This window comes from Hyla sarda, chromosome 6 (genome assembly GCF_029499605.1).
Source record: "Hyla sarda isolate aHylSar1 chromosome 6, aHylSar1.hap1, whole genome shotgun sequence".
In the NCBI taxonomy this organism is placed as follows: Eukaryota; Metazoa; Chordata; class Amphibia; order Anura; family Hylidae; genus Hyla; species Hyla sarda.
Window position 1 is genome coordinate 114,960,805 of NC_079194.1, and position 14,055 is coordinate 114,974,859.

At 43.9% G+C, this 14,055-nt stretch overlaps 1 protein-coding gene and 1 long non-coding RNA gene across 2 annotated transcripts in view; one reads left to right on the plus strand and one right to left on the minus strand.

Annotated features, from left to right (window-relative positions):
* Nucleotides 1-3,430, minus strand: part of LOC130275996 (uncharacterized) — a 91,918-nt gene extending 88,488 nt beyond the window's left edge. Inside the window, exon 1 of the long non-coding RNA XR_008844980.1 lies at nucleotides 1,844-3,430. This is a non-coding gene — a long non-coding RNA (uncharacterized LOC130275996). The remainder of the gene's footprint in view (nucleotides 1-1,843) is intronic.
* The window catches only part of LOC130275993 (sodium- and chloride-dependent creatine transporter 1-like), a 104,237-nt gene that overhangs the window by 56,023 nt on the left and 34,159 nt on the right, over nucleotides 1-14,055 (plus strand). The window contains exons 6-7 of the mRNA XM_056524772.1: nucleotides 9,914-10,048; nucleotides 11,988-12,091. Coding sequence (XP_056380747.1) covers nucleotides 9,914-10,048; nucleotides 11,988-12,091 — 239 coding nt within the window. The remainder of the gene's footprint in view (nucleotides 1-9,913; nucleotides 10,049-11,987; nucleotides 12,092-14,055) is intronic.

Here is a 14,055-nt window from a genome sequence, read left to right on the forward strand (position 1 = left end):
TCAGAGCGTAATCTCTGCAGCCTCCCTCCAATACTAATGGGTTTATCAAAGGGCCAAGAATAGGGCGGTGAGAAGGAAAACTGCCGCTGAGACGCTAACATGGAACCAGTGACTGGCAGAACGTAGAGCATCATGATACAACAAATAGATGGATACTGTATATATCTGTGGCTCGATAGTTAATATTTAAAGGGAAATACCACCCAGGAGTAATGCTATGAGCACCATACAAAAAGCACAGAGACTGATAAAGTGAAGCACTCAAACTGGAATTGCAGTTAAGAAATAATTATGAGCAAAGAAGCAGATGAACGTAATCGAGCACTTAATGTAGCTTCCAAAATGAACTTCATTCCAACAATGCAAATGGTGCAGGTAGTAACAAGACAGATGCAGGAGGGCAGTTGACACACATGAGGCAGGGGAGTAAGGAAGGAAGGAAGGGCTACAATTGTTTCACGCTTGGAAAGCGCTAAGTCTGGATGAGGGGGATTTACCAGCTTCATGATGGACCAGTCAAAGTCCGTGCCAGTTCTTGAAGTTGATGTGTTGAAAGCAGGGAAAAGTAGGAAAGTGTAAATGTGGGCATACATTTTCACAAACTATAGGCAAAATGTTAATTTGTCTAACAGTTATATCCCTTAACCTCCCTATACACATCAACATCCAGCTATGGTAACACTAGGGAAGATGGTGAAGGTTATGTTGGCGGTATCATGCCTCGATATATATGTCTTGTAGCAGAGTGATACTAACCACTAAGACATCTGAACACTAGGATTCTGTGAAACAACTTGTAAAACGTTACTGAGCTCCTTGTTCCCTTCAATAAGTGCTCCCCTAGCGGACTTCTGAATTTACAAAATGTTGGGGTAAATCTTAGCACTGGTATATGTAATATCTACTGCAGGATTTTTTAAAATTATTTGACAGGAGCTGTAAAGTTAGTGTAGTTCATAATATAGTGTCTGTATCTGTGTGTGTGATGGTTTTCTCACAATTCTTCTGTGATTTTTTTCCCCCAATATTTATTTTTGACAGCATACAAAAAACTCAGGTCTCAGGTTTTCCCAGGTTGTAGTGCTGCCGAAACATGACATTACTAGTTAGGTGTGCAAAGGGAACCTGTCCTGCTTCAATAGGTAGAGCAACTGCTGGGTGGGAGAGAGATCATTCTGCAAATAATTGTATTTTTGTAACAGCTGAGGCACCCTGGTTAGAAAACACTGGTCTATTGAATGGATGCGGGTCATTTGTGTTTCAATGAGTGGGTTGGCTGATGTAGGGGAGGGAGGAAAGTGACCTCACACATACAAACAAGGAACTATGGGATTTGTAGTTAGAGAACAAACGCCAACAGGAAATACCCAGTTCACAAAGATAGCGTCAACATTATGGTAATCTCACAACATAGCCATTTAGTCCCAAAACAAGCACAGTTTCATCCTAAGCATGTCCATTACTGTCTGGCAGGTACATAGAACAGATGAATGTCCAGCGCAGGTCAGTGGAAACGGGATGCTTTATTAAGGTACTTCAGCACATGGAAGAAAAAGATACAGGTGATGCATTTCGGCCCGGGAGTTGGGCCTTTGTCATACATGAGTATGTATGACTAAGGCCCAACTCCAGGGCCGAAACGAGTCACCTGTATCTTTGTCTTCCATGTGCTGAAGTACCTTAATAAAGCATCCCGTTTCCACTGACCTGCGCTGGACATTCATCTGTTCTATATTCCTGCACCTAGGCGCTGCCCACGCCAGTCCGGGCGCTGCGGGCTTGGGGAGTGAGCTGAACATACTCTGTGTTCGTTACCTGTCTGGCAGGTACGAACTAAAATTACCTTATGGTGGATAACCCCTTTAAGGTTCTCAAGTTCTCAGTCTGAAAAGATTCAAATTGCTGGATGAAAATTCTCACGGGTTGGTTCGCCAAGGTGCAAGATGCAATACGTCCACTTTAGTTACTCTTTAACGGTAATCTGTGACATGACACAAGAGATTAGTAATATTCAGAGAAGCTGTTCTGCAGTATTTTGTTTTTACAAGAGGAGAATGCTAACAAATCTTCACAGCACAGACAGGAACAAGGATAAGCACAGGGGTAGACTTGGGTAGATTACATATGGCCTATGTGTAGGTATGCATAGCAGTGGCAAACCTAAGACAAACTTTACATGTCCCCAATAGCAGCGCCTAGAGCAGAGGTGTAGCTTGTAGCTTCTGGCCCAGATGCAAAATCTGCAACAGGGCCCCATATGCCAATTATAATATTGGTCTATTATGGGGAAGATGTGCTTTGGGGCCCCCTTAGGCACCAGGGCCCCGGTGCGACTGCTATCTCTATAGCTACGCCCATGGTTGAGAGAAAGAAACATGTGGCTTTGGCAAAAGCCAGGCCAGAACTACTGAATATCAGGTTTAGGTCTTTTAATTTTCCCAGGAAAGGTTGGACTAGGCACTGGCTAAGAGATCCAGGTGAGCAAAGCATCATTCAACTGTACCATTTATGCGAGAACCTTAATTCTTTTTACACTTCACAAGACCTCATTTTATGCATTAAAGTAAGTGCAATGCACATAAACACATTTGCACAACTTTCCAGTACCTTATACACATTTTAGGCATAAAGCAAACTTTTAGACTTTCAGGCACCCAACCACTTACTTAGGATGGTAGCTGGTACAATCATACTGGGATACTACAGAGCCAAACTCCACAAAATGTTCAAGAATGGTTTGTGGAACATGACACAAAGTTCAAAGTGTTGACTTGGTCTCCAAATCCCCCAGAGCTCAATTTGATCTCAATCGAGCATCTGTTAAATATGCTAGAAAAGCAACTTCACAGGATTTAATGGATCTGCTGTTAATGTCTTGGTGTCAGATACCTCAGGACACCTTAATTGGAGGTCTTGTGGAGTCCATGCTTCCATAGGTCAGAGCTGTCTGCATAGTTCTTAAAGGGGTACTCCGCCCCTAGACATCTTAAGATGCCTGATCGCGGGGGTCCCGCCTCTTGGCACTCCCATGATATCCCTGCTGCACCCAATGTTTGTTTAGAGCGTCGGGTGCAGTGCCAGAGGCTAGTAACTGTATAACATTACATTAATGTGTTGCCACATATATGTGAGTGAATACAGTGTTGTATTATTTTAGAAAGAAACCTCTGTTTCTTTTTTTAAATTTTGTATTTGGACACAAAGGGGGAGATTTATCAAAGGATTTAGACTGTTTTTTCCTGTCTAAATTTGTCGCACAGAAAGTCGCAGTCTAAATATGTGCGACTTTTCTGCGACTTTTGCTGTAGAGGATTTTTAGAACATGATGCATGCAAGTCTATTTTAGATGGAAATGCATTGGAAAATGCATTGGTGCTGAATTTATCAAGTGCGACTTTTGTGCGACAAGTCGCATCTGCCCAAAATAAGCTGAAATGTCAGACCATGTTGGAGCAGGTCTAAATGCAGTTTAACCCCTTAAGGACACATGACGTTCTCATACGTCTCCATTTCCGAGTCCTTAAGGACACATGACGTATGAGAACGTCATGTGTTTTACCGCCCCCCCGCAACCATCTGGAGCGGAGCCGGTCCCCGATGCCTGCTGAAATCGTTCAGCAGGCATCGGGGCATATCGCCCAGGGGGGTCATTATGACCCCCCATGTCGGCGATGGCCGCAGATCGCTGGACAATTCAGTCCAGCGATCTGCGGCGGATTCCGGGTCAATCGGGTCTCCAGTGACCCGGTGACCCGGAATTACAGGCTGTTCGGGGCCGTCTCCGACGGCCCCGAACAGCCAGAGCCTGCAGGGGTGAGGTGGCACTGGTGCCACCTCACGATCGCCCTGATTCGTCGGCCGGATTACCGGCCGACCAATCAGGGCGCCTGCTGCGGGTGTCACTCCCGCAACCCGCTCCGCCCCTCTTCCGGAGGACGTGAGCGGGTGCGGGACGTGCACCCCGGGTGCTGGGGATCCCGATCCCCGGCGCCCCTGTTGGGATCGGGGCCCCAGGAGCAGCGGCGGCGGCGGAGACGACGAGGGACTGACCTGGTGCAGCGAGGATCGTTGGAGGTGAGTGACAGCCTCCTGTTGTTGCTTAGCAACAGCTCCCAGCATGCAAAAAGGGCATGCTGGGAGCTGTAGTTATGCAACAGCAGGAGGCAGACCACCACAACTCCCAGCATGCCCTTATGGGCATGCTGGGACTTGTAGTTTTGCAACAGCTGGAGGCACATTCTTTCTATGGAAAAGTGTACCTTCAGCTGTTGTGTAACTACAACTCCCAGCTTGCACAATCAGCTAAAGTGCATGCTGGGAGTTGTAGTGGTGCATCTGGTGGTTGCATAACTACAACTCCCAGCATGCCCGTTGGCTGTCGGTGACTGCTGAGAGTTGTAGTTTTGCAACAGCTGAAGGCACACTGAGTTAAGTAGCAAACCAGTGTGTCTCCAGCTGTTGCATAACTACAATCCCCAGCATCCCCAGCCAAAGTAGTATGCCTCCAGCTGTTGCATAACTACAACACCCAGCATGCCCTTCCGCTGTCCGTACATGCTGGGGGTTGTAGCTTTTGCAACAGCTGAAGGCACACTGGTTGCAAAACACTGAGTTTGTTACCAAACTCGGTGTTTCACAACCAGTGTGCCTCCAGCTGTTGCAAAACTACAACTCCCAGCATGCACTGATAGACCGTACATGCTGGGAGTTGTAGTTTTGCAACAGCTGGATGTTCCCCCCCAATGTGAACGTACAGGGTACACTCACATGGGCGGAGGATTACAGTAAGTATCCGGCTGCAAGTTTGAGGTGCGGCAAAATTTCTGCCGCAGCTCAAACTGCCAGCGAGAAACTACTGTGAACCCCCGCCTGTGTGACTGTACCCTAAAAACACTACACTAACACACAATAAAATAAAAAGTAAAAAACACTACATATACACATACCCCTACACAGCCCCCCTCCCCTCCCCAATAAAAATGAAAAACGTTTGGTACGCCACTGTTTCCAAAACGGAGCCTCCAGCGGTTGCAAAACTACAACTCCCAGCATGCACTGATAGACCGTACATGCTGGGAGTTGTAGTTTTGCATTGATTCCCCCCCCCCCCCCCAATGTGAACGTACAGGGTACACTCACATGGGCGGAGGATTACAGTAAGTATCCGGCTGCAAGTTTGAGCTGTGTCAAATTTTCTGCCGTAGCTCAAACTGCCAGCGAGAAACTACTGTGAACCCCCGCCCGTGCGACTGTACCCTAAAAACACTACACTACACTAACACAAAATAAAATAAAAAGTAAAAAACACTACATATACACATACCCCTATACAACCCCCCTCCCCAATAAAAATGAAAAACGTCTGGTACGCCACTGTTTCCAAAACGGAGCCTCCAGCTGTTGCAAAACAACTACTCCCAGTATTGCCAGATAGCCGTTGACTGTCCAGGCATGCTGGGAGTTTTACAACAGCTGGAGGCACCCTGTTTGGGAATCACTGGCGTAGAATACCCCTATGTCCACCCCTATGCAAGTCCCTAATTTAGGCCTCAAATGCGCATGGCGCTCTCACTTTGGAGCCCTGTCGTATTTCAAGGCAACAGTTTAGGGCCACATATGGGGTATCGCAGTACTCGGGAGAAATTGGGCTTCAAATTTTGGGGGGTATTTTCTGCTATTACCCTTTTAAAAAATGTAAAATTTTTGGGAAAACAAGCATTTTAGGTAAAAAAAAAATATATTTTTTTACATATGCAAAAGTCGTGAAACACCTGTAGGGTATTAAGGTTCAAATTACCCCTTGTTACGTTCCCCGAGGGGTCTAGTTTCCAAAATGGTATGCCATGTGTTTTTTTTTTTTGCTGTCCTGGCACCATAGGGGCTTCCTAAATGCGGCATGCCCCCAGAGCAAAATTCGCTTTCAAAAAGCCAAATGTGACTCCTTCTCTTCTGAGACCTGTAGTGCGCCAGCAGAGCACTTTTCACACCCATATGGGGTGTTTTCTGAATCGGGAGAAATTGGGCTTCAAATTTTGGGGGGTATTTTCTGCTATTACCCTTTTTAAAAATGTAAACATTTTGGGAAAACAAGCATTTTAGGTAAAAAAAAATTTTTTTTTTTACATATGCAAAAGTCGTGAAACACCTGTAGGGCATTAAGGTTCACGTTACCCCTTGTTACGTTCCCCGAGGGGTCTAGTTTCCAAAATGGTATGCCATGTGTTTTTTTTTTTGCTGTTCTGGCACCATAGGGGCTTCCTAAATGCGGCATGCCCCCAGAGCAAAATTTGCTTTCAAAAAGCCAAATGTGACTCCTTCTCTTCTGAGACCTGTAGTGCACCAGCAGAGCACTTTTCACCCCCATGCGAGGTGTTTTCTGTATCGGGAGAAATTGGGCTTCAAATTTTGGGGGGTATTTTCTGCTATTACCCTTTTTAAAAATGTAAATTTTTTGGGAAACCAAGCATTTTAGGAAAAAAAATATATATTTTTTTTACATATGCAAAAGTCGTGAATCACCTGTAGGGTATTAAGGTTCACTTTACCCCTTGTTACGTTCCCTGAGGGGTCTAGTTTCCAAAATGGTATGCCATGTGTTTTTTTTTGCTGTCCTGGCACCATAGGGGCTTCCTAAATGCGGCATGCCCCCCAAAAACCATTTGTCGCTCCTTCCCTTCTGAGCCCTCTACTGCGCCCGCCGAACAATTAACATAGACATATGAGGTATGTGCTTACTCGAGAAAAATTGGGTTTCAAATACAAGTAAAAATTTTCTCCTTTTTATCCCTTACAAAAATTCAAAAATTGGGTCTACAAGAACATGCGAGTGTAAAAAATGAAGATTTTGAATTTTCTCCTTCACTTTGCTGCTATTCCTGTGAAACACCTAAAGGGTTAATACACTTACTGAATGTTTTTTTGAATACTTTAGGGGGTGTAGTTTTTATAATGGGGTCTTTTATGGGGTATTTCTAATATGAAGACCCTTCAAATCCACTTCAAAACTGAACTGGTCCCTGAAAAATAGTGAGTTTGAAAATTTTGTGAAAAATTTCAAAATTGCTACTGAACTTTGAAGCCCTCTGGTGTCTTCCAAAAGTAAAAACTCATAAATTTTATGATGCAAACATAAAGTAGACATATTGTATATGTGAACCCAAAAAAAATATATTTTGAATATCCATTTTCCTTACAAGCAGAGAGCTTCAAAGTTAGAAAAATGCTAAATTTTCATTTTTTTCATCAAATTTGGGGATTTTTCACCAAGAAAGGATGCAAGTTACCATAAAATTTTACCACTAAGTTAAAGTAGAATATGTCACGAAAAAACAATCTCGGAATCAGAATGATAACTAAAAGCATTCCAGAGTTATTAATGTTTAAAGTGACAGTGGTCAGAATTGCAAAAAACGCTCCTGTCCTTAAGGTGTAAAATGGCCTGGTCCTTAAGGGGTTAAGCTGTAGACCCTGAAGTCTGAGCACAGAATTTATCAAGGACTGTGAGACCTTTGATAAATTAGGAGCACAATAGACAGGAGACTACCACATACGCTGGTCTATAAGCATACCCAGAATAGACTAGATTAGTAAATGTCCCCCAAAGTCTCTACATAGTCGTGTGGTCTAGCGGGCAAGCAGGAAAATCTAGGACAATGTAATTATGATTAATTAACTCTTACCTGAGCCAGTACGATATAAGTCCTTGCCCGACAGACCCATGACGTCACTGAGGAAGAGCGCGCATGCGCTTGAAACGCGTATGATGAGGGAGGGTGTCGGTTTTATCGTGTCAAGTTTGTATGTTGGATTCGGATTATAATAAAGCTGCAACTTTTACCCAGTGCTGGATCATCTTTTGCTTCTTCGGCGTGGGCATGACATCTTGAGCCTCTGCCCCAAATCACCAGTAATCCGGCACAGAGCGAAGTTCTCTTTGTGCACTGGATGTCTGGTGTGCCGCAGCCGAGATCGCGGGGTCCCAGCAGATCAGACATCTTATCCCTATCCTTTGGATAGGGGATAAGATCTCTAGGGGTGGAGTACCCCTTTAAACAGTGTAAATTTTAACTATACCGTCTAAAAAAATGCATCAATTTTATCACAGAGGCTTAGGCTATTTGAAAAGCTGAAGCACCTTTAAATTATAGCTGGTTTACCCTATTTCAAAATCGTGTGGCAAAATCAACAGTCTTGTCGATTTCTATAAAACAAACCCCATGTCAAGCAAGGCACAAATGTGTCTAAAACATACTGTATCAATAATATGGTAAGTCTTATAGGTTTTGTGCTGCAAACGGTGCTGGATTTTTGGTGCATGCAGTTGTATTGATCTCCCCTAATGATTTTAGTGTAGAATACATTGCCCCAAACAGGCACCATATGGTTTCACATGAAGTGCCCATCGATCTGTAAGGGTAAGCTCCCACAGCTCAAATTTGTTGTAGAAAATGTCCACAACACACCTGATAATTTACAGAGAAATTGTCTGGATTTTGGTGCTGATTTGCTGTTAAGGATTATACCAAAAAATGTTGTGGTATTAATATATAAAGTTGCTGGGCTTGAGGCAGGTTTTTATTTCCCTATTGAAGTGAATCCATGGCCAATCTGTGAAAGGCATTGACATGGCAAATTAACGGGCAATGACATTGCAAAGCAACAAATCTGTCCTATGTTATTCTATCCTAATATTTAGGGTGGGTGCTGAATAGGTAGATATACTGACCTTCTATATGGGCACCATTTATTATGTTTCTCATTTTTCGCCATATAAGATGCTCCGGCATATAAGACGCACCCAATTTTAAAGGATGAAAATCTAGAAAAACATTTTTTAAGTATAGGACAGTGATCTTCAACCTGCGGACCTCCAGATGTTGCAAAACTACAACTCCCAGCATGCCCGGACAGCCAACGGCTGTCCGGGCATGCTGGGAGTTGTAGTTTTGCAACATCTGGAGTTCCGCAGGTTGAAGACCACTGGTATAGGAGGTAATACTCACGTGTCCACGCCGCTCCGGACCCGTCACCGCTGCCCTGGATGTCGCCCTCCTTCACTGTCGCCGCGTCCCCGGGGTGTCCCCGTAGCTCCGGAACGTCTCTGCTGCCTGGTATCCTCGCTCTCCGTCACTGTCATCACGCCGCTACGCACGCCGCTCCTATTGGATGACGGGACAGCATGCGCAACAACATGATGATGACGAAGGAGAGCACCGGCCATGCAGGGGATCCCGACACAGAGCAGACACGAGGAGGCAGGTAAGATCCCTCCCAGTGTCCTGTAAGCTGTTCGGGACGCCGCGATTTTACCGCGGCGGTCCCAAACAGCCCGACTGAGCAGCCGGGTTAGTGTCACTTTTGCTTCAGACGCGGCGGTCAGCTTTAATCGCCACGTCTGAAGGGTTAATACAGGGCATCACCGCGATCGGTAATGTCCTGTATTAGCCGCGGGTCCCGGCTGTTGATGGCCGCAGGGACCGCCGTGATAGGACAGGGTTATAATGTGTATTTGCCGTATAAGACGCACCAACTTTCCCCCCCCCCCCCCCCCCCCCCCGGTTTTGGGGAAGAAAAAGTGCGTCTTATACGGCGAAAAATACGGTAAGTGTTAATTCAGACAACTCATGCAGCTGCTTATTACCAATATCCTTCAACCACAGGAGGAAGTTCAATGTCAGTCATTTTTCAATGCTTATTTTTTTTTGCTCAGCATGCAAGATGCCAGCACCATATGTTGTACGCAGCTCACGGGCATGCTTTTCTTTCCAATGATTATCAAACATTGACTGCTATAAAATCTTGCCTCTTCCTCCTCTCCTTTTCTGTCATAGGATTCTGGGAAAGCTTATTACAACTGATAATGTCGCCATTTCAGCTCTTTGTTTTTTAATGTAATCCAACCCTTCTGTTGCAGGTGGTCTACTTTACAGCTCTCTTTCCGTATGTGGTTCTGATTATCCTCTTGGCTCATGGGGTCACTCTGCCAGGGGCGCTGGATGGTATTGTCTACTATCTAAAACCTAATTGGTCTAAGCTTGCTGAAGCTCAGGTGAGAAACAAGAGGCTCCATGAAATTCATCTATTGAGTACTGAACACTTACTTCTACATTCATAGCATGTATAAGAAGAAAAGTGGCCACATGATAAAGATCAAAGTGCCTGCCCACTATGTTTTGCTACCTAGGGCGGAAGCATCTGCTGTTTCTTTCCCCCTCTGGGCTCTATCTCTGATACTTAGTGCTATGCCCAATCTAACTAACCATACAGGTACCATGAAAAGGATAGTCTTGTACATTTTCTCACCCCCTGGTAGCAGAGGGAATTGGACCACTCACAGCTGACTTTCTGCCATGTATGCCCCTGATAGGCAATGTCTCCTCTTTGAGTATCCCAATGTTAAGCATTTTTCAGCTGATATTAGGGGAATTTTTTTTACATTTGCCTTTTTGTGGTTTAGTCATGTTTTTTCTTACACTTTTCACATCAATTTCCAAAAACTGTCGAGAGGGCAACAATGCTCTGATGCTGTAGTCATGTGAATGCAGCTCTGGAATATAATACAGGCTGTAATTCAGGATCAGAAAAGTAATGTATGTACACACTGACTCAATTTCTTATAAGGAGCTATTCAATATATACAATGAATTTGGAAAGTCTTTAGACCCTTTCATTTTTTTCCATTTTGTTATGTTGCCGACTTGTACAAAAATTAAATTAAAAAAAATCATATTTCCCCAATCATTCTGCACTCAATACCCTGTTATGAGAATGTAATAACATGTTTTAGAAATTGTTGCAAATCTAAAAATTCAGTTTATTGAACCTAAGGCTTGAGGAGATCTGTAAAGAAGAATGGTAGAAAATCCCCAAATCCAGGTGTATAGATCTTGTGGCATCATAGCCAAGAAGACCGGAGACTGTAATCACTGCCAAAGGAGCTTCAACTTAAACCTGAGTAAAGGGTCTGTCAACTTAACATTTTAGTTTTTCTTTTTCAGTAAACTATTGTCATTATTGTGTATTGAGAACAGATTGATGCGGGAAAACATGATTTATTTTTATTATAGCGCAAGGCTGCAACATAACAAAATCTGAAAAAAAGGCATGCAGGACTTTTATTTTTAGAAGGGCACTGTATCTGGTGTACACATTTAAGGTATGTCTGCAGTTCCCTGTTACATTTAGAACCTTTGCACAAGAAGATTTAGACAATTTATTTAAATGCTTCCCTCCCTTATATCTTAGAGTTGCCACTGGCACAGGGCATGGACAGGTTTAGAGTGTGACAATCTGGACAATAGGCCAAGGCATTGATTCTCTAGGAGATCCTTAAAGGGGTACTCCGCCCCTAGACAAGATGTCTGATCGCAGGGGTCTCTCTGCTGGGGACCCCTGCAACCTCCCTGCTGCACCGGGCGTTCGTTTAGAGCGACGGGTCCAGCGCCAGATGCTCGTGACTTCACTGCCACGCCCGCCCGTGACGTCTAGGACACGCCCCCTAAATGCAAGTCTATGGGAGGGGTGTGACAGCAGGGGGCATGGCCATGACATCACGAGCAGGGCGTGGCCGTGACGTCAAGAGCCTCCGCCCCGCATCACCAGTCATCCGGCACGGAACGAAGTTCGCTGAGGTGCCGCAGTCGAGATTGCGGGGTCCCCAGCGGCGGGACCCCGGTGATCAGACATCATATCCCCTAAGGACTAGACAGGAAACATATTTTAGGGCAGTATTGGGTAGTTCTATTTGGATACTCTATGGTGATATTATTTTGACACTGAATGGCTATATTTGCTTCTTATCCAGGACAACCATTTCTGTAATACTGGCCCTGTGTCTAAGAATTGGGAAATGTCTCACCTAAACTGAAGCTGTACTTTAACTGCAGAGAAATCCTGCGTACCTTATGTCTGCTGCATCCCCTGCTGCGGGCTCATGTCTGAACCAATTTATTCAGATTCTCAGCAGACTTGCTGTCTTTTTCCTCCAGGTATGGATTGATGCTGGAACACAGATCTTCTTCTCCTATGCTATTGGTTTAGGGGCATTAACAGCTCTGGGCAGCTACAACAGATTTCACAATAACTGCTACAGGTGAGCTTTCCTGGCAATATGTATAATATCTCATGTGACATGTCCCTATTCACCAGGCACGTAGATGTCTCATTGTATGGTGTACATTTTATAGAGCCGGAGCACAATGACCTTCCCAGACACATTTCCTGTACATGCTGACCCCATCTGCCATACTTCATGTGATTCTCAGAAGATAACACTCACTGCTTTATTACACATACAAAATATTTTGCCAGAAGGCATAGAGAAAGGCAGGGGACAACTGCTAATATTCTGGCCCAGAATAGTGGTTGACACTTTTGAAGTCCATTCAACCGCTAACCCAACATAGTACTGTCATATTTCCCCTATGTACAAGAATATAACTACTATTATATCAATAAAAGGAGCAACAATAGGAGGGAGACACCTGACACCTGACAGTCACAATCCAAATAATATGTTGTGGAAATGCAGCTGTGCTAGGAAACAAGAGAAGCAGTCCTAATATAAACGATAACGAAGAATGAGCCTGCAACTCGCCGCATGTCCGAGCCACAACGTATGAAGACCGGCATGGAGATCAGGCAGTATGACCGAAGGCTCAGAGGCTACAACTAGTAGTTTCGTGCAGATGCACTTCTTCCTGCCTCAAGAAGTGCATCTGCACGAAACTACCGGATCTGCAGGATCATTCTTTATCGTTTATAACTATTATAATACTGCTCCCTATGTATAGGAAAAAAACTGTCAAACTGCTCCTTACGTACAAGAATATAACTACTATAATAAATAGTAGTAGAAATACGCCAGGCACTGCACACTGTATAGAGGCAATTTGCGGACATTATACGTTCTAGAGCAGGAGTATTCAGGTTGTTATTCCCCTATGACGCTCCCGGGGTTCTCTACGTCCCGACAAAGTATTTATGGTAGCAATGCAACATTCAAGTAGAAGTGAAAGGACGGATCACTCACCGATTCAAGCGTGTCAAGCAGGATTTTCTTTATTTTAGGTACTGCATGGTGGTACACAAATGTGGGAAAGGTTCTCGGGAGAGACGCAGGAGGGACAAGGCAATGCCGTTTCGTTCCAGCAAGGAACTTTTTCCGGCCTCCTATGACTACTTCCCCATCACAGGTGCATTTTAAGCATAGATAAGTGAGGGGGAGGAACCTTCACCATTCCAAAAATCACCTACGTGCAAATGTTTATAACATGTTAAAACATACAAAAAAAAATCTATTAAAAACAATTAAAACATTCATCTGATATACATGAAGGGGCCATACTCGGCTCTATCATTTAATCCTAAAGGCGCTAACGCTCCAGTCCTCAATAGCCACCTAGTTTCCATTTGTATGAGAATATTATTTTTATTACTCCCATCTTTGGGAATGGGGATATGCTGGATTCCTGCGAATCTGAGACATTTAGCATCATTATTGTGACGTTCTTTAATGTGCTGCAGCAATCGAGGTACACCTTTTCCCATTTTTAGGGAATGTTCTCTAAATTTTGTGAACATTTGCCCTTTGGTTTTCCCTATGTAAAAAAACCCACAGGGGCAAAATATACATTCCACAATGTATGTACTCTTACATGTGATAAATTGTTGTACCTTAATGCTATTGCCTCCTAATGCAAGCATGTTTGTTTTGAGATTTTGTGAACAATAAGTTAAGTTAATTAATAAGTTAACTAAGTTCTTATTAATTAATAAGAACTTCGTATTGTTCACAAAGTCGCACAACAAACATGCTTGCATTAGGAGGCAATAGCATTAAGGTACAACAATTTATCATATGTAAGAGTACATACCTTGTATACTGTATATGTTGCCCCTGTGGGTTTTTTATATAGGGAAAACCAAAAGGCAAATGTTCACAAGATTCAAAGAACACATACCGTATATTCCCTAAAAATGGGAAAAGGTGTACCTCGATTGCTTCAGCACATTAAAGAATGTCACAATAATGACGCTAAATGTCTCAGATTCGCA